At 42.9% G+C, this 20,099-nt stretch overlaps 1 protein-coding gene across 2 annotated transcripts in view; it reads left to right on the top strand.

The window, feature by feature from the left end:
- Nucleotides 1-20,099, top strand: part of THSD7B (thrombospondin type 1 domain containing 7B) — a 1,078,590-nt gene that overhangs the window by 149,611 nt on the left and 908,880 nt on the right. For both annotated transcript variants that reach the window (XM_075530023.1, XM_075530024.1), the window contains exon 2: nt 16,101-16,273. In XM_075530023.1, the coding sequence (XP_075386138.1) occupies nt 16,135-16,273 (139 nt within the window). In that variant the 5' untranslated portion in view covers nt 16,101-16,134. The remainder of the gene's footprint in view (nt 1-16,100; nt 16,274-20,099) is intronic.

The raw sequence follows: 20,099 nt of genomic DNA, 5'->3' as shown, positions 1-20,099 counted from the left end.
GGCAAGCTCACTTCCTCACAGGTCCCCGAGAAGACCGGGCTTCCCCTGTGGGCTTCTGAGACTCTGCAGTTCTACAGAGGCAGAAAGCCCCACTGAGCACGTGGTTGATTCTGACTACTGTCCTTGTGGTTAGCTGTCCAACACATTGTCACTCTGCCAGAAAGCAACTATAGTTTACTTTATATTTTTCACATTTATCCCCATGAAGTGATTTAGCCTTCATTTCTTCTTGCTTTTTAAATAAGAGGTTGTTTAGATTTTTCCACTCAAGGACTTAAGAATATAGACAATATGGAAATTCCTCTATTATTCTGATCTTTTGTGGTGGCAAAGGTTGTTTAAAACATAATTTGTTAAGTAGAAGAACATTTTCAGCTACCTTAGTCATAATCCAAATGATTTTCAGAGTGGCCTAACTTAAAGTTGTTGATCACAGAGGATATAAGTCAGAGACTCCAACCGAGAGAAATTCCTAAAATTATGAAGTTTACAGTCTGCCATGGAAAATCTGTGTTTAAAATTCTAATAAGATAATCTATTACTGCTCTCATTTAAATAAGTTTCATGAGATTAAAAAAAATTTCTGATAAATGCTGCAGAATTGGTTCCAACTCATAGCAACTCTTACGTACAACACAATTAAAAAAAAAACACCCAATCCCGTTCCACCTTTACAGTGGCTGCAATGGCTGAGCCCTGTGGAGCAGCCACGCTGTCAATCCATCATTTGAGGACCCCCTCTTTCCCACTACCCTCTGCTTTGCAAAGCATGATGGCCTTCTCCAGAAACGTATCCCTCCTGATGACATGCTCACTAGATAAGTAAGCGTTTGATACTGCCACTGAGTGCTACCCTAGCAGATCCCTAAAATGCGGCAGTGGTTTTGGAAGTGAGTCCTAAGTGGAGGCTGGAAGAAGTTAAGATGCCTAGAGTAAAGCCTCGGTGTCTTTCCAGAGACTATTGGTGTGATTGTGCATCTTAAAGGACATGCTGGGAACCTCTCCGAAGGCAGTAAGGAGAGCTGTAACATAGAAGGTGGTGCAGCCGTAGGGAAGCAGTGGCAGAGAAACGGCATCATCACTCAGCCAGGAGACCGGCATAAGGTGGTGCTTGTGTTGACCGCAGGATAAACTAGCTGAGTGCTGTCACGCAGGAAGCTTCCTAGGAGAGTGGGGTGCCTCCGGGACACTGATCAGTCATGATAATGAGCTTTGTATAACTTGCACAAGCATTGCCAAGGTCATGACTGACCCAAGGACCCAGAAGCAGAAGCTGACGAGAAAGGAGCCTGGGAAGCACAACTAGTTTGGTCTCAAAAGTTGGGAACATGATCTACTGGGTCCCCAGGGGCAGGGCCACGCTCTCCCTCTACTGTATTGTGCACAAATGCCAGGGGCAAGGGGCCGAAGCTGCTGCCCAAAATAGAAGGGCTAGGGTTGAACAATGGGGGCTTCTGGGGTGAAGGGGCCATCCCAAGCTCAAGGAGCAGAGTTGTCAGCCCAGCGGGCTTGTAATGGGGAACTGAAATCCAGGTCTAGGAGATGTCCTTGCAGAATCCAGAGAACATGGCCAATAGCCAGTCTCGGGAGGACGGGGCCATGGTCCACATGGTCTCTGTGAGCTGAGGGTTGATTTCAAGCCAAAATAACTTGTTCTGCACGCGATTTTATTTACACGATGCCCATTATTCCTTCTTTCCCTTCAAATTCTCCTACTTGTAATTTCTATGACTTGGCTCTTTGTATCAATTACAAAAATTATTTTTATATTTGTAATAGAAATATTTCCCTGATTGTACTTTAGATGCAGATTAGTTTTATTCTAGATTCACCTGTAAAGAGGAATTTTGCCCCAGGATGTCATTTGTATTTGCAATAAATTTAAGACTCTGGGGCTGGTGTGATGGGGGGAGTGACCGTGTTTTGCACATGGTGAGGATATGAATTTGGTGGGGAATGTTATGAACTGAGTATTGGCACCAATAATTAAGTGTCAAGTTGTCGGAGGTTTAAGAGTTACATACTGATGTGATTTTGGCAGTCATGTAATGATATAATCATCTTCCATTAGGCGATTGGAGTATGAGCCAATCATTTATAAGGTGATTATGGTGGGATATGACACCCTTACTCGAATCATGGCCCTGATCAAATGTCAGGGGAGTTTCCTTCAGTGTGGTCTGCAACACTTTGTATCTTAACAGAGATCCAAGGAGAGCGAAGGTAGCCGAGAAGAGAGACCTCTGTACAACCAAGAGCAGAAGAGAGGACGGTGTCTTTCATTCCCAGGGGCCCCGAGCACATCTGAGAACCAGGGTATAAAAAATGTTGTAACACCAGACACAGTACAAAACCATGCGATAGGTCAGCAGAGAGCAGGAAGCAATGGAAGAGGAGGCCAAGCTGCAGTAGCTGGCCCATAAGCGACAGGGCTGAGTGCCTGTGGACAGGAGGCTTCCTTGTAGACTTGGGTGCCTCTAGGCACTTGTCCAGGGAGCTTAAGAGCTGTATATTGCTTGGTGGAGTTGGGCTGAGCTGAGGCATCAAAGTCAGAGAGACACTTGCCTATAGACATGGCTGAAAAATGCTGCCTGATCCAGATGAAATTTCTTCCAGAGCCAACAGTGAAAGATAGCCTTTTCCCTGAGCGAATGCTCTGAATTCTGACTTGGAGTCTCCTAAGCTATAAGAAGATAAATGCTGGTTTGTTAAAATCACCCACTTTTGATAACTAAAGTTGATATAGCAAACACGCCTATTAATCAATGATCTTTTCCTTTGTTTGCCCATAATTCAGAGTAGAGGACCTCGATAGTCTTTTATTGAAGCACATAAGCATCTAGTATCAATGGTGATTGTTTGATAACAATCCAAACAAGGTCCTTAGATAAGAAAGAAAGCATACATTTTAGAATCCTTTTAAATACATTTTGTTTTCCTTGGTTTCGTAAATTAATTCATTTCCCACAAGAGTCATAAAACAGTGTATGGCAAACATTTCTGTGTTTTTGAAAAGTAAATGATCTTTTGCTCACCTTAGAAACTTAGACTTATTTTCAAGCGACGTTCAATACTTAGATTCCATTTTAGACGGCAGGTATGTGTCCTTGTCTCCGGATAAGACCCCGTTACTTTCGCGATCTATGGGATCAAACTGTTGGCATTCTTCAGATGGTTTTCAAATTTTGAAATAATAAAAATACCCAGTTTGATGAGCTTTCCTATCCATTATCTCTCATTGTACGCTAGCCTGCCTTCTTCAAAATTCTACGTTAAGACTGAGAAAATCTCACTAAAGAAAAAATGAAAAGATACATACACTCAATACGCAGTATTAATTGAACACCTGTTTTCTCATCATCATCTTGGATACTGGGGTTACAGCAGTGAATGAGACAAAGCACCAATATATCATGGAGGAGATAAAGATAACCGAATCTTCTAAAATAGACCCACTTGATTATCAGGCGTGGATACTTTGTGCGTTCTAGCAACAATCAACAAGCAGTCCATGGCTAGAATGTAGACAATGACTCTAGCTGTGCGGAATGACGATGGGGCCGTGTGGAGTCGTGTTTCAAGCTGGTGACCACATGGGATCATCAAGGAGTGAGCAAAGCTAGCAAGTACAGGAGTGTGACAACCAAACCAGAGACACATCCATTTAGAGATCAAAACAGGAGAGAGTGCCAGAAGAGGAGGCTGACAAGAAGCGGTCAATGGGCAATTCAAACGAAAATGAAGTGAGAAAGTTTGGGGTTCTTCAAACGAGCAAAGTGTTTAGAACCAAGGGAGTGCTAGAAGATGTGAGCAAGGACCGGTGACATTAAGAAATTATGAGGCGATGGTGTGGCCCTAGTGAGAATGTGTCCATTTAGAAGCTGGGAGGGACTGACAACACCTTAGAACGTAGTTAAACACATATTTTCTTGCTTTGCATTCTGTCTGTAGTTTCTCTGATTGGGGAATTTGAGGCAGTTTACCAGATTCATTGGTACCACTCTTTCTCTTTATGGTCCATCATAAACGAAGCACTCACCCCCTTTTACTAGAGTAACACTTATTAAAAATGGCAAAAGGTGTGGATGGTTTTGTTTGTTTCTTTGTTTTTCAATAATGCATGGATTGCTCAAAGGAGTCAGTAGGGGAAATAAGTCAGGGTCTTCCGCAAGAACTTTGGGGTTTTTTTTTTGTGAGCTTACTTTTCTTTTTTTTTTTTTTTTTAACAATTTACTGGGGCTGATACAATTCTTTTCACAGTTCATACATATACATACATCAATTGTATAAAGCACATCTGTACAGTCTTTGCCCTAATCATTTTTTCTCTTTTCTTCTTTTACATTTTATTAGGGACTCAAACAACTCTTACCACAATCCATACATATACATACATCAATTGTATAAAGCACATCCATACATTCCCTGTCCCAATCATTCTCAAGGCATTTGCTCTCCACTTAAGCCCCTTGCATCAGGTCCTCTTTTCCCCCCCCCCTCCCTCCCCATTCCCCCCTCCCTCATATGCCCTTGGTAATTTATACCTCGTTATTTTGTCATATCTTGCCCTATCCGGAGTCTCCCTTCCCCCCTTCTCTGCTGTCCCTCTCCCAGGGAAGAGGTCACATGTGGATCCTTGTAATCAGTTCCCCCTTTCCAACCCACTCACCCTCCACTCTCCCAGCATCGTCCCTCACACCCTTGGTCCTGAAGGTATCATCCACCCTGGATTCCCTGTACCTCCAGCCCTCATATGTACCAGTGTACAGCCTCTGTCCTATCCATCCCTGCAAGGTAGAATTCGGATCGTGGTAGTTGGGGGGAGGAAGCATCCAGGATCTGGGGGAAAGCTGTGTTCTTCATCGGTACTACCTCGCACCCTAATTAACCCATCTCCTCTCCTAAACGCCTCTATGAGGGGATCTCCATTGGCCGACACTTGGGCCTTGGGTCTCCACTCTGCACTTCCCCCTTCATTTCATATGGTATATATATACATATACATATACACATATATACACACACTTATATCGTTGTTGTTTTTTTTGCATGATGCCTTATACCTGGTCCCTTGGCACCTCGTGATCGCACTGGCCGGTGTGCTTCTTCCATGTGGGCTTTTTTGCTTCTGAGCTAGATGGCCGCTTGTTCACCTTCAAGCCTTTAAGACCCCAGACACTATCTCTTTTGATAGCCGGGCACCATCAGCTTTCTTCACCACATTTGCTTATGCACCCATTTGTCTTCAGCGATCCTATCATGGAGGTGTGCAGTCAATGATATGATTTTTTGTTCTTTGATGCCTGGTAACTGATCCCTTTGGGACCACTCGATCACACAGGCTGGTGTGTTCTTCCATGTGGACTTTGTTGCTTCTGAGCTAGATGGCCGCTTGTTTATCTTCAAGCCTTTAAGACCCCAGTCACTATCTCTTTTGATAGCCGGGCACCATCAGCTTTCTTCACCACATTTACTTGTTCACCCACTTTGGCTCCTTTGATCATTAGGCCGGTGTGCGGCTGCCTTACTTGTTCTGTGCTTCAATTTGCAAGCTACACTACCTGTGGGACACCTGACCCGTGGACTGTGTCGCTGTAACTTGAGGTTTCTTCAACACCTGCTTCGCCACACCCCTGGAATTTATATCTCTTGAGCTGGGGACTGTCAGACCCTATCATCTGGCTGACTGTTGGTGACTTGCCTTGCTGTTTGCTGCCTGTGCCCGGAGGCCTGCCTTGCTCTAGAGAGGACTACCTGGTGGCCCTCAAGACTTGAAGGAATGCCAGTGTCTCACAACTGTCTCATGGGAGTGAGTTGCACTGAGCCATTTGAACTGTTTTTTAATTGAATGGACTGTTTATTTCTTGTGTTATCTATCTTGCTCTCTGTATAAATATATGTAAAATTATTAGCATTCCGGTTTTGTTTCTCTAGAGAACCCTGGCTGACACACCTACGTTCTTCTTTGGGGCTCAATGCATTTATTAGAGAAGAGTTGCCCTCGTTTCTCCCTTGCACTTGTGCTTTTAAATCATTGGCCAGGACAGTGCCACCTGGCCACAATAGCCCCCAGAGAATCGGGAGAAGGACTTTTTTATTTTTAAATAAATGATTTATGTGTCCTCTGTGAGAGTGGAGCATTCCTTTAAGCACTGGCTGCTCACCTCCAAGCTGATGGATTGAGCCCACCAACTATTCTACGGGGGGAAGATGAGCCTCTAGGTCCCAGGGATCTCTATATAGGGTCTCTATCAGTCCTAACAGAAGAGACAGCATTAGCTTTTGCTTATTTGTTTTCCTTTACAGAAGGAAAGGAGAATATAGCAATGCCTGCCACAACTGGAGTTAGGAAGGTTTTGGAAAGCCCGCTTCAAGTCTTCTTTCTATCTTGTGTGTCCTATGAGAATGTTTGTCTAGAGATGTATAAAATGTTTGTGTGAGTATTTTGAAAATACAAAGTTCTGTGGGCTTCGTGTTTGATGTAAACTGCAGTTATTGATTTGGCATACTAAGAATCACACTATTTGCATATTTTAGGTTATGCTTGCCTGCAGCACATTCCCAAATGATAATGATTGGCAATTCTTAAAGTACCTTCAGACTCTGTCTAACTGGAGTCTGCAGGGTGGAGTATATCATCCAGCAGAGGCGGGCTGTGGGAAGTCCTGACTCCAACCATTGCCTTCAGGTTGATTCTGATAAACAGTGACATGACATAGGGCCTGGGGCTGTAAATCTTTACAAAAACAGATAGCCTCATCTTTTCCCCATGAAGTGGCTAGTGGATTTGAACCAATGAGCTTGCAGTTAGTCACCCAATGTTTAACCCATTGGTTCTCAGCCTGTGGGTCGTGAACCTTTTGGGGAGTTGAACAACTTTTTCACAGGGGTCGCCAATTCATAACAGTAGCAAAATTACAGTTATGTAGCAGCAACTAAAATAATGTTATGGCTGGGGGGTCACCACCATATGAGGAGCTGTATGAAAGGGCCATGGCATGAGCAAGGGCGAGAAGCACTGGTGTAACCCGTAGTGCCACCAGGGCTCCTTTCAAAGACCTGAGCCAGGTACTAAATACCCTGCCATCTCCAGGCTGAGGTGACTGCTGCATGCAATAGGGAGGATGAAACCTGTTTTCTCCTTCACAGGGTCAGCGTGAATCTTTAATGGGTCTTGTGGAATGGAGTGCATTTATTTAGCTCTTCAGAAATATGGCACGGAGTCACAAGACTGGGAGGTTGAAAAATCATCTTCAGATCCTTTGCCACAGGGCAGATTGCAAACAGGCCATCCCTTAAATTGTGCTGGTGTGAAGGCTTTCCTGGAGGTTGAAGGGACCATGGCAATGTACATGACAGCAGCCGGTTGTGCGAGCTCACTCTCCGACAGGCACACTCCTCTGCTCACTTTCCATCCACTGTTTGATTCTCTGCCTCCCTCTCCTCCCCAAGTCCAAGGCTCCCTGGACAACAGCCCTTCTCCCATGGTTCTCAGGCTCTGAGGTCAGGTGACTTGCCAGGGTACACAGGTATGAGATCCTGCAATGGTCAGAGCTATGGTGTCGGCCTGCTTTTGCAGCCCAGCTTTGGACAATAGGTCACAGATAGTAGCATACAGTAAACACCGTATAAAAGGTGACCTGGAACATAGAACATTGAGTCTGAACTTAGACAGCTGAAGGCAGAGACACGCTTGTGAGATGTATCCAGCAGCGTCTAGTTAACCGAGGGCTGTGGTGAATCAGTGGGAGAGTTCTTGCTTTCCATCCTGGAGACTGCAGTTTGGTTATTGGGCAACAGGCCCCCTGAACTGCCACCACCTGTGTGCCAAGAACACTTCAGGGGAGCTTCTGAACTAAGATGGACTAGAAAGGTGATCTATTTCCAGGAATCAGTCAATGAAAACATATGGGTCACAGGGTTCAATCTGCAGCTGATCGTGGGGAGGGAGCTGGGGCCAGCAACTCTCTGTTCTGCATGGACTCAGTCCACCCTGTATTGGGGTTGGACACATGGAGCTACTACGATATTGGTAATGCCACCCTGATCTCTGAATTACTCTCAACAGTGCTGCCAGTTCCTCTGTGCCATGCCCATGCGATGGCACTCTCAGCTTATGCACAGTCACGCTTTGCTTTTCCCTTACTCATTGCTTGTGCCTTTAGGCGGAAAGAAAGTTGCAAGTGTTTATTTTTAATTTTATTTTAAGTTCTGGCCTTTTAAATATTCAAGAACTTCACTACAAGAACACATTTGAAGGAGAATGAAATGCCTAGGAAGTGTAAGACACATCTTTTCATAGTGTGAATGGCCTTTAAATGATGTGAAAACAGGGGCTAAAGGGAAAGACTGGTCTTTCTTCCTCTTAGTATTCATCACTTTAGAGTGAACATCGCAAATATGTTTCAGATGCGAAGATACATAGTAAATAAGTCCATCTGGAAACTCAACTACCTTCATCATATAAATCATTCATGCGATTGTGGGAAGAGCACGCTTTCTGCGTTATATATCTATTTATCATCATTTCAGAAAATTTCCATTTGTCTTATACAAACTGAGGGGTGGGATCTCTGAATTGTTTCTTGCTTCCTCTCACTTTGTGTAAAGTGAGTTCTTGTCTAGATTCTAAATTGATCAGTAGCAGAAGGAGACTCTCTGTCTTCCAAGGAATAATTTAGTGAGGTTTTGCTTTTGAAAAAAAGAGAAGAAACATAGTGAATTCAGAAAAACCTGGGTTCAAATTCCTTCCCAAACTAGTGGCCAGCTCAGTAAGCTATGCTTCGCCCTAAAAATTAGGAAAAGGGAACTAATGAGATGTAGATTTTTACAAAATACAGATACTGGAAACCTATGGACGATCCGAGGGACAGGGTTGCTCTGCTGTGGCAAGCTAAATTGAAAAGATTTCCCTCATTCTCTGAGATCTTCATTTCCGATTTCTAGGTCAAGGACAGTCTGGGGTTTCCTACTGGTACTTTGCCTTGTCAGTTAGTGAGATCCTGGAAGTATGAGTGCCAGAGGCTCCCCAGCCCCTCTGCCCAGGTACCTTCCAGTGAGTGTTGGGTCCCTTGTTATTGGATGCTGTAGGGTTGGATCCTGGCTCATGGCAACTCCATGCACAGTGCTAGCCATTCCTGTGTTATCCCCGTGGTTGTTGTGAATGGAATTATTATTATTCATCAGGCTCTGATTTGCTGGGTTTGGGATGTATAACCATACCCTTTACTGACTGGAGGAGCCTTGATGGTATGGTGGTTATGCTCTGGGCTGCAGTCTGCAAGGTTGGCACTTAGATACCACCAGCAGCTCCTTGGGAGGAAGAGCGGGTCTTCTACTCCCATGAACAATGACTGTCTCAGAAACCCAATTGGGGGGGGGGCACTTAGATACAACCAGCAGCTCCTTGGGAGGCAGAGTGGGCCTTCCACTCCCATGAACAGTGACTGTCTAAGAAACCCACTGGGGAGGGGGTGCTATGAGTCAGCATTGCCTCCATTGCAATGAGTTTGGTTTGGTAATCCACTTCATCCTAATCTGGAAGCTCTACGGAAACCTGTTCTCTTTCCACTGACAGGCAAGTCATGGACATAGGTGTGGTGACTGGTCAGGAATCAAGGCCAGGCCTGCACATGGAAGAAAGGAACGAGTCACGATGTGCCTCATTGAGCCATGATGTGTCATGGAGCCACGATATGCCTCACTGTTGATGTGTTCATAGTTAAACACAATAGGAGCTCTATAGGGACCAGGACTCTGCTGAGTCAGCCCAGGCCTCTAAACTGATGCTAATCCAGGACTCTGCTGAGTCAGCCCAGGCCTCTAAACTGATGCTACCGTCTAAGAAGACTGAGACTATTAGCAGCCTAGGTTACGTTGAATAGCAATGGTTTTCATTGACAATTAAAACCTAAAGATTGATGCCAAATTACTTTACTCAGAACTTTGACTATAGCTGTGTAGAATAAGCATCTATGAATTCTTAGCTAGTCATTTCAGCTCAGGATGGTCTAAACTTCTGATCTCTTAAACCTGATTTTGCCTCCCAACCTACAGCGTTTGTAGGTAAGGCCTTTTCTTCCTCCTACTTTTTTCCTCCATGACTTGAATATATTTTTAGCTCTACTAAATGCACGTCTCCCACTAATGAAGTGAACAAAGTCATTTTCTATACCCTGATGATTTCATGTCATGAGGAGTAGACAGCTGGTTCTACTAGTTACTTACTTGGTTAACTTTGGAAATAATAGCTTTGGATCAACTTCGGTAAAACACACATCATCTGTTTTATCAAACGCCCTCTAAAGGTGTGCTGACTTAAACCCATCATTATACAGAAAGCTACCTCATTTGGTGTCCCAGGAGTGGACTTTTCAACTAATTTGCCTTGTAGAATTCGCTAGGAGGTCATACTGTATGTTGGGGTAATATGCAGATTCATAAAAACATTACTTCAGTGAAGTAATTGGCAATGACATCTGCTGAAATATGTCCTGAATTGCTACATAGAATTCGAGGCTACACACTCCCATTATTTTGCATATTCTGAAGAAAAGTCTTTGTTGGTTTCTCAGGAAAATAACGTCTCGGCTTAAGGCGTTTTTTGAGTTTACGTTTTAGCAGTAATGGAATGGCCCTTTATTGAGGAAAAAAGACTTAAAATCAGTTCACATTCATTTCTTTGCACTCACTGCATCCCCAAGTGGCCCAGGGTGGAATGTTGCTCCACGCAGTGTTCGATGCTGCTTTGTGTGCACTGGGCCTTCCCTCTGAAGTACCTCTGGGGAGCTCAGGTTTTCCATCTTGCGATAAAAAATGCTAACTGTTCATGCCACCAGGGACTCCACAAAGGACATAGGCAAACTTTAAGCTATCATGGTCAATTCCCTGCCCACCTCTTACTCTGTTTCTTTGTAAACCATATGGGATTACCAAGAGAACCTTGAAATATCTATAGAATAGGGATTGTGTGTGTGTGTTGATTCAAGTGTGAAATAAATGGCTGTTTAATGCACAAGGTTCAAAAGTGCCTCTTCCAAGTTGTCACAATTCACAGTATAAGCAGTCACTAAGCTGTCATGGGAGCATGGAGATGTGAGTTGAGATTTCCATGTTTCTGGCTGGAAGGGGGATCCTTTTGCTACATAAACCGACAGAACCATGACTTGTACATTTGACACACCAGGCACTGTCTGACACACACACATGCCCGTGGCTGCCCTCTGTTCCTGTACTCTCTCTGGGGATCTCCTTAGTGTCTGCTCTAGGGTCCCCATAGCTGTACCTCTGGATGTGACCCTTTCGATCATGTGGAACTTTGGGTAAATAGGTGGAGCGTGTGCTTCCTGCTGGCGATGTTGGTGTCAATGAACATTGGTGTGTCCAGTGTCCTATGTGTGCATGCAGCTTGGGCTACTGTCCACTGGGCACAGGGCCATGCCTTGTGGCTGAGAACATTCTGGTTGTATAATACTATGTTAATTAAAATATATGTATACCTCAGAAATGGATACCTTCTTCTGATTTATGCAAAAATGCCATACGAACTAGCAATGGATTTCAAGTAAACAATTTTTACATCTTACCATGTTGTTCAGACTATCACAAACACTGCTATATTGAGTCAACCTTAATGTTTCCTACCGGGAGGTGTGGGCTGTTCATTTGTCAGGGTGGAAATATTAGAATTCTGTCCAAAGATTCCCTCCAAATGTCCAAAAGGCCTCTCTTACGGGCTAAAGACTCAAGCAAGTGGATTCTAACTTGTTTCAATCAAAGCACTCCTTTCTTACTGTGCTAGATATTGCCACGCTATATAGAAAGAAACTACTACTAAAGTTTTTGAACACCCCTTTACCAATTATTCTCTTCATTCCTGGATGAAGACAGTGCATCAGAGAGCTGTATACTTGAACTTCACTGCTTGACTCTGTAGAATCATGTCTTACTGACTTATACTGTATCCTTGGAGTGTTTTAGAAGTGCCATGAGACTAGGCTGTATACAACTTGCCCTTGTTTTGTGGTGAAGGGATGCTGTTCAGGACATAGCTCAGCACATCGTATGTATTTATGAGGACTCCCGGGGTGAATTTGATCAGTCCCTGGTAGCAGGGCACTGTCTTCTAAAAAAAAAAAAAAAGCAAAATTTAATCCTATGTGTATGATGACCACAGTTGATCTCCTACTTCTACCTCCACCCTTTTCCAGTAGGGGACTCACCTTCAGCAATTTGATGGGTATATTCTTCCTTTCTCAGTTCCTCCTCCTCCTCTGACTATATCTTCTTATATATTTTCTACTGGATTTGAGGGGGTACCAAAATAAAATGCCGGAATTACACTGGACAGAGCGGAGCTTTCGTAGTACATATTCCCCCCACTAGGTGAGCATTGAGCGGCTCACTCTGAATAGCGCTCCCAGTGATGTCACCTGGGAAGGTTCTCCCTAGTCACAGTGAATTTTTTTTGTGAAAGCAGTTTTACCCAAACCTCATTTTTTTGTGTGATGGCCGAATTAAGAGAACAATGCGCGGCTATGAAATTCTGTTTCCTGCTAGGGAAAAATATCAGAGAAATTGTTGTAATGTTGCACACAGCTTACAAAGACAGGGCTATAGGAGAAACTCAAGTGTATGAGTGGTTTTCTCATTTCAAAAGAGGTGAAATGTCGATTGCTGACGACCCTCGTTCTGGATCCATGTCAATTTCCGGAACGGACAAAAATGTTGACTCATCGTGAGTTTGGAGTTCGTTCCACCAGGTCAGACTGTTAACCAAGCTATTTAGAGGTTCGGAAAAGATTGCATAACAGTCTGTGACGAGACAGACCTGATTTGTGGCAGACGGGGGGCTGTTGTTGCCACCACAGCAGTGCACCTGTTCATGTAGCTGTCTCAGCGAGCCAGTTTATGGAAAAAACAGCATGCCTCTTGCCCTGCCACTTGACTCACCTGACCTCACTCTATGCGGCTTCTTTTTTATTCTATGAATTAAGAGGAACATGAAAGGACAGTGATTTGATGACTTAGAAGAGCTGAAGAAAAAACAAGGGAGGCCGGTAGTCATTCAAACAGAGGAGTTTGAAAGATGTTTCCAAGAATGGGATCACAGATTTGACAAATGTATTAAGTGTAATGGAGAGTACTTTGAAGGTGATGAGGTTGTTTTTTAAAAAATTAAACACATAGCCTGGAAAAAAAATCTCCTTTTTTTGTACCCTCTCATATGTTGTGGTAAGTTTTCTCAGATATCCGTAACTCGAGATGGAGCTTTTTATTATCTTCAGGAGCCTCCCTGGGTCGACTTGTCTGATTAATATAGTCTAATGTTAAGAAAAGCAAAATTCTTTCTTCCGAAACCTTCATCTCTTCCTATTTTCCTACTTGGTAAAGGGAATTCCATTAGCTCAGTTGTCTAAAATTGGTGACCAGACGTCTCGCTTTTGGCGGGACAGTCCTGATTTTAAACAATTTTTCCCTGTGTCCCACGGCATTTTTAAAAAGTCCCCATTTTGGGAAAGAATGCACGACAAACTAAAGTATATGGTTTTCGGCTGCCATGTGGCTATTTTGCCAGGATATGAGTTTTATCAATGGTGTCCCGTTCTAGTACCAATGTTAAAATCTGGTCACCTTCAACACCTTGTGTGGTATTTAACCAAGCCCTTTAAGTCCAGCTTCTTTGCTGCCTCTCAAGTGTCTCCCAATCCTTGGAGTCTTCAGGACAGTTGTGCTAGTAATACATGCTCTCAGCGTTTTCCTACTGTGTTTCAGGGATTTCCTAACTGTCCTTGACTTTTCTAGCTGGACACACCAGCAATGGAGTCTTGGTGGAATTGTTGCGTCAACCTTGGATTCCCTCACTGCTAGTGAGTCAGTTCTGACTCAGAGCTACCCTGTAGGGCAGGAGCTATAACTCTTACAGAAGTAGGAAGACTCTTTTTCCCTCCAAGGAATGGCTGGTGGTGTTGAACAGGTGATCTTGTAGGTACAAGCCCAGTGCTTAACCACTTTGCCATCAGGCATCCAGGCTTGAATTAGTAACCATAAAATTGGTGGTTGAACCCTACCAGTTGCTCCACAGGATGAGGGTGGAACAATGTGCTTACCTAGAGGGTACAGCCTCAGGAAGCTTATGGAAGGTCTCTGTGAGCTGGAGCCAGCTCTGTGGCAATGCATTTTATACATCCATAAATCCAGTATGCACACATATGCCAATTATCTACAATCATTTGCTGTCCTATTATGATTTACCCTTATCATTGATAGACTGAAGCTCACATCATTCAGATGTCACTTAAAGCCCTTTGTAATTTAGCCCCCAGCCTCTGCTCTAAGTCTCATCTCCATCTGTTCCTCTTTTCCCTTGGCGACCCGCCCATCAGCCCACTCAGTAGTTCCCAAACACGAAATACATTCCAATAACCTGTTATTCCTCCTGGCATCCCTTTCCTGACTCCTTCAACTATTCTACTCTTCCGGTAGAAACTTCTCAACTGTTGCTTTGAGGGAGGCTTCGCTTCTCTCCTCTCCTCTCCTCTCCTCTCCTCTCCTCTCCTCTCCTCTCCTCTCCTCTCCTCTTCATTTCTCTTCCCAACCCTCTCTTTCTCTCTCACCACAGCAGAACTACCTGTCTTCTGCTAGTCTTCCCATATGACTTTCATAGTATTTTTTGCCTACTAGGTAAAGTAAAAGGGATTGCTAGACAATCTGAAATTTTCATTGAGCACAATATGTATATATATATAGTTAAATCTATATATAGTTTTATATATAGTTATATATATAGTTATATAAAACAAACCTAGAGAGAAAACCTCTGCCAAGAAGCAAAAGCAAGCAGAACATATCTAAGATTAGAATAAATCCAGAATGGGTCCGGAGGGAGAGCAAATGACCAAGTATATGGCAGTTCCATCCACCACAATCAAGTTTACCATCATCTCTGTCAAATAGCAAGACTCGTCACATCCCTGGGATCTGCCAGAGGCCTAATCCACATAGGTACTCTGTAGATGGATTTTAGGGTCCCACTGCCCTCCGCAGCCTCTACCTATTGAATGTTGACAATTTAAGCTCAGAGGCTTCCCCTCCATCATATTTGCATTGTGTTATTTGCTGTCTTTGGATTGCACAGGCTGGTGTGCTTCTTCCATGTGGGCTTCGTTGATGCCTTACTTAGATGACTGCTTGTTTGAATACAAGGCTTAAAGACCTCAGATGCTGTTTTTAATGATAGTTGGTCACCATCTCCTTTCTTCACCAGCCTTTGTTGAAGCACTCCTAGCTCCAGAGACCTCTTTGGACAGGGCCAGAAAGACAACCATATTCTCGAGAGAACTTGTCTGCAGCCATCCACTGATCACAGAGAAGTGCTCAAACAGGTTTATTTGGACCAAGGCCATGCATGTATGAACCAGGACACTAGTAGCAATATTTCTGACCTTACTCTGGTGTTTTTAACTTTGCAGTGTATGTATATATGTCTCTCTTCCCAAATTGTGGGCTCTTTAAGGCATTTGGCTGAGTAGTTGTGATTAGTCTCTGTTGAGTCGACGACTCCATGGACAACAAAATGAAAACACATACCATCTGGAATTATAACCCATAATTGTTTGTCCTGGGATCATTGTGGCCTATGGGTTTTTATTAGATATTTTTTAGAAGTGAACAAGCGGGGTCTTTCCTCCTAGCCTGTGTGAGTTTGAAAGCGCAAGTGAAACCTGGGCAACATCAGGCAGCATGCACACCTCCCCCGTCAGACGGGCTGTGGGTGGGCCGGTGAGTGGAACCCAGCTTACCCCAGAGGGTGAACTGTAACCCAATGCCCCAGGCTGAGCAGAAGGGACTAGACCACGTACTCGCAAAAGGAAAAGCAAACTGACAGACGGACCGTGGAATCCATAGACCTGAGGATAATGGCTAAGGATTGGAAACATGGCCAATTAATGATTGACCTTAGAATTTGATATTATGTGTCATTTCCTTTGCTATTTATGGAAGATTTTAGAATACCGTCACAGGAAAGTTTCCACTAGCCAAAGTGAGTTTTTATAATTTCCACGCAGATGAGATTGATCTGATTTCCCCTTTTCCTTTAGGACTAGAGAAGCGAAGAGACGGGAAGTCTGAAGAATGTTTCCAAAGGGTAATCTGGCTGTCACTCACTGGGTCTGGGGAAGCATGAGCACCCTGCTCCTAGTCCTCTCCCTCTCGCTGTGTCACGCAGCTCATTTGGAAGGCAAAAAGGATCGTCAGTTCATCTGGAAACCAGGTAGGAATGTCCTAGTCTCATTAACGAGAAGAATATTCTTTCCAGTTTTGTTCTAATTTATGGAGTAGTGGAGAATATCCAGAGAGGAATAATAGACTCTCCTTTATAATAAAACTTAGATTTGATTTTGATTCCTGCATAATTGTCCCCTCCAACCGTGATGCTTGTTATCCTTCGGAATTTTCATGCTGTTGTCAATTAAAGTTATGATTTCCATAGTTACATCTGCTTCTCCATTGTCAACTATCTCACCAGTGTGAGCACATTTGTAGCAAAAATGACATCTGAATTGAGCTGCTTTCCTCAGCTAAAAATGATTTGGATCAGTTCGGCATGTCTCTGTCTTTGGGGGTTCAAACTAGCTAGCAATTTATCATTCAACACTTTTGGGCATTGATTCTATTATCTAGGTTTCAGAGCATGAAAAATTATCTTCACAACTTTGCACAGTAGCTGTAACTATAAAGTCACCTTAATGTATTTTGCAGTACTTTACTCCCTCTCATGTAATCCTTCCTGCCTATGAAAACACTGCATTGAACGTTGGGGGTTTGTGTATGATGTATGCGCATCTCTCAGTATTTTCTTAATTTGACTCTGGGAAATATCTGTAATACTTAATTTCAAAGCCTAAAAATTTATTAACTGCAATTATGAAAATTGGAAATCTCCAAACATCTTGGCTCTTTGTATTATTGATTGTTTTTTTTGCTCCAGATTTTAATTTTCTTAAAGTATCATAATCAGATCATTTAAGATATTTATTATTGTTTCCAAGGGTCCATTCTTGCAGATACAGATAACTTATTCACTTAATATATTGGACTTAAAAGACATTATGTCATAGAAGATCTATAGTCCTCACGGAGTTTTCATTTTGGTCTCATCATCTGAAAACTAAATAGATGGCAAACATATTGTGTCATCATGGGAATATGGATAAAATGATATTTGTAATATTTAAGTAACTGCAAAAATAAAAGTGAATTATGCTCTACAGTATATTAAGTGAAAAACCTAGCATCATTAGAGACACAGTCTGGAAGAAATTTAATTGCACTAAAGCTCCTATAAATTAATTTAATTATATGCTCTAACACTGAACTACTGATTTGTATTTTTCCCCTCACAGTTATTTTATGAAGCTTTACAAATAGTTTTAAAAGTTAACATTGCATTTCTGTGAATTGAGCTATTTTATTTTAATCACAAAAGATCAGGCATTTTTTGTGGTAAAATTAGGTGCCTCATCTGATATCCGGGTCAGCTTATACTTGCGTATATACCTAATATAAATCACAACAATGCACATATACACAGATGCTGATGATGAATTAGAGTGTTGCAAAGAAAAAAATGGCACAAAGTAGATAATTGATAAATGTTTACTAAAAGGATTATTTTAAAGACTTGGAAAGTGAGTACAGGCAGAGGTTTGTGTTGGACTCCTGAACTAGGACCCCTGATGGGTTTTACCACTTCTAGGCCTGTGGCAGGCATCCCAGGGGAGCATAAGAGGTTGAGAATGAAACTCAGAGATGCCCCCAAACAAAGGCTTGATAGGTTGCTCCCCCAAATCCCCAGCCTTAAAAACCCTATGGAGAGCAGTTCTACTTGGTTTTCAGCAGCACCTGGCTTGGACTTTGGTTGTATATTTTTTTTAACCTGCCCCAGTTTGCCATCTAGAAATGTGTCAGGCTGAGTTATCTAGATAAACAAATCCAGGGGCACTCCAATATGCACAAGAAAGAACTCATCAAGAAGGCATCCTAGCCCAATCCCATGCCTGTCCATAAGCCCAATGGTAGCCCTGAAGTTCTTCTTCCGATCCACATAGCTGCAGGTTGATGATGCAGAAAGGTGAAGCGGGCAGATCACAGGCCAGTGAGCGCAGTCGCATGGGTCCAAGGTTGGTGGAAACATGAAAGAGTACCAGCAGCTCTGGGGGTCAGGCTGTTCGCCCAAAGGCAGGCAGAGTCCCAGCAAGCAGAAATGGGAAGGGGCTGAGAGAGACGGGGAGGTTCCCAGTTTCTCCCTAATACTAAGGTCACATCTGCTAGGAAACTAAACTAGTTATCATCAAGTTCTGACCATTGGACCCTACCCCTATACGTTCTTAAAAATCCAAGTTGACATAAACTCACCCAACTACCACAAGTAGATTCTAACACATGGTGAACCTCTGCATGGCAGAATAAAACTCTGTTCCACTGGGCTCTCTTCCCTCCTTTTTTCTTCTATGTTTTGAACTTTTATTGTAATCTGAGAGAAAGTTGACAGAACAAATTGATCTTTCCACACAGTAATTCACACACATTTAGTTTGGGGACATTGATTGCAATCCCCACAATGTGATCGCATTCTTCCAACTTCCTCTTTGAGCATACCATTTTCTAATCGCCCTCTTTCTTATTACTTTTTTTTGGTCTTCTGAGCTTTATTATAGGAAAATACTGCCTTTTTTATCTCATAAGTTTGATTGTTCCAAGACCTGACAAACTCCTTTGGGTTATTGTTCACCATTAGCCGTCTCCCGTGTCTAAAACCTGAGCCATGGGCATGAGTTCAATTCCAAACTTGAAGGGTCTTTAGAGCCATAGTCAGGGGGATCTCCCAGTCTGTGTCAGACCAGTGGGCAGACCACTGGCTTTTATTTTACTATTTTGAATTTTCTTCCAGATTTTTCTTCAATTCCAAGTTTGATTGCTCTTAGAGTGGTCAGCTAGAGTAGCCAGGCATCTTCTAATTATTTTGTTCTCAGGGTCATGGAGGTTATAGTTTGTGTGCTTTTAATGGATAATTTTTCAGAAATAGATAATCCAGGCTTTATTTTGGTATACATCTGGGTTCATGTAAATCCCAGCTAGAGATTGTTAGATCTGAAGATTCCTAATTTATACAGAATATATGGATTCAGAAGAGGATGTGGAATAAGGGATAGCTGATGTATCTTGACTGAACAGAATACAAAATGTCTCATTGGCTATGCAAAGGCATATTACTGGCTGGATTATAACAAAGTATGAAAAAATTATGCCCAAATTAGGGGACTCCGGGACACTAAATTTTGCTCATTCAGAACCTCTGCATAGATCCAGAAGTAGTATTTTCCAACAGAATAAGGAGATACTGCATGTTGTAAGTCACAAAAGGCATGCCTCAGGATTGACTCCTTGCACCAAATTATTCCATCTGTATGGCGAGTAAATAATCCAAGAAGCTCAAGTATATTAAACAGAGTATGGCATCTGGATTGTAGAAAGACTTTAAAAACCAGCAATATGCAGATAACACAGTCTAGCCTGCAGAAAGTAAAGTGCACCTGAAACGCTTACCGATGAAGATTAAGGAATTCAGACAGCCTTCAGTATGGATTACAACCCACTGTAAGTAAAGAAAGCTCCTCACAAATGGACCGACAGACACATTAATATTGACTAGAGGAAGGATTGAAGTTGCCAAGGATTTCATTTTACTTGCATCCACAATTAGCAGTCCTGGAGACAGCAATCAAGAAGTCAAAGACCTATTGACTTGGCCACATGTGCTGCAAAATACAATTTTTGACTTGTTCAAGAGCAAGGATGTCACTTTAAGGACTGAAGTGTGTCTGACCCAAGCCATGGTCTTTTCGATAACCTCAACTGCCTGTGGCAGCTCACATGGACTAAGGAAGACCAAAGACTAGCGGAGGCAATTGAATTATGAGCCAGTGAAGAATCTTGAAAACACCTCAGCCTGCCAGAACAGCATACAAACCTGTGAGGGAGGAAGGACGGCCGGGACGCTCCTTAGCGCACCCTGCTTGGTAAAGTAGGGGTCAGTG

This window comes from Tenrec ecaudatus, chromosome 13 (genome assembly GCF_050624435.1).
Source record: "Tenrec ecaudatus isolate mTenEca1 chromosome 13, mTenEca1.hap1, whole genome shotgun sequence".
NCBI classification, from domain to species: Eukaryota; Metazoa; Chordata; class Mammalia; order Afrosoricida; family Tenrecidae; genus Tenrec; species Tenrec ecaudatus.
The sequence above is the reverse complement of the archived record's forward strand: the minus strand, read 5'-3'. Positions and strand labels throughout refer to the sequence as shown.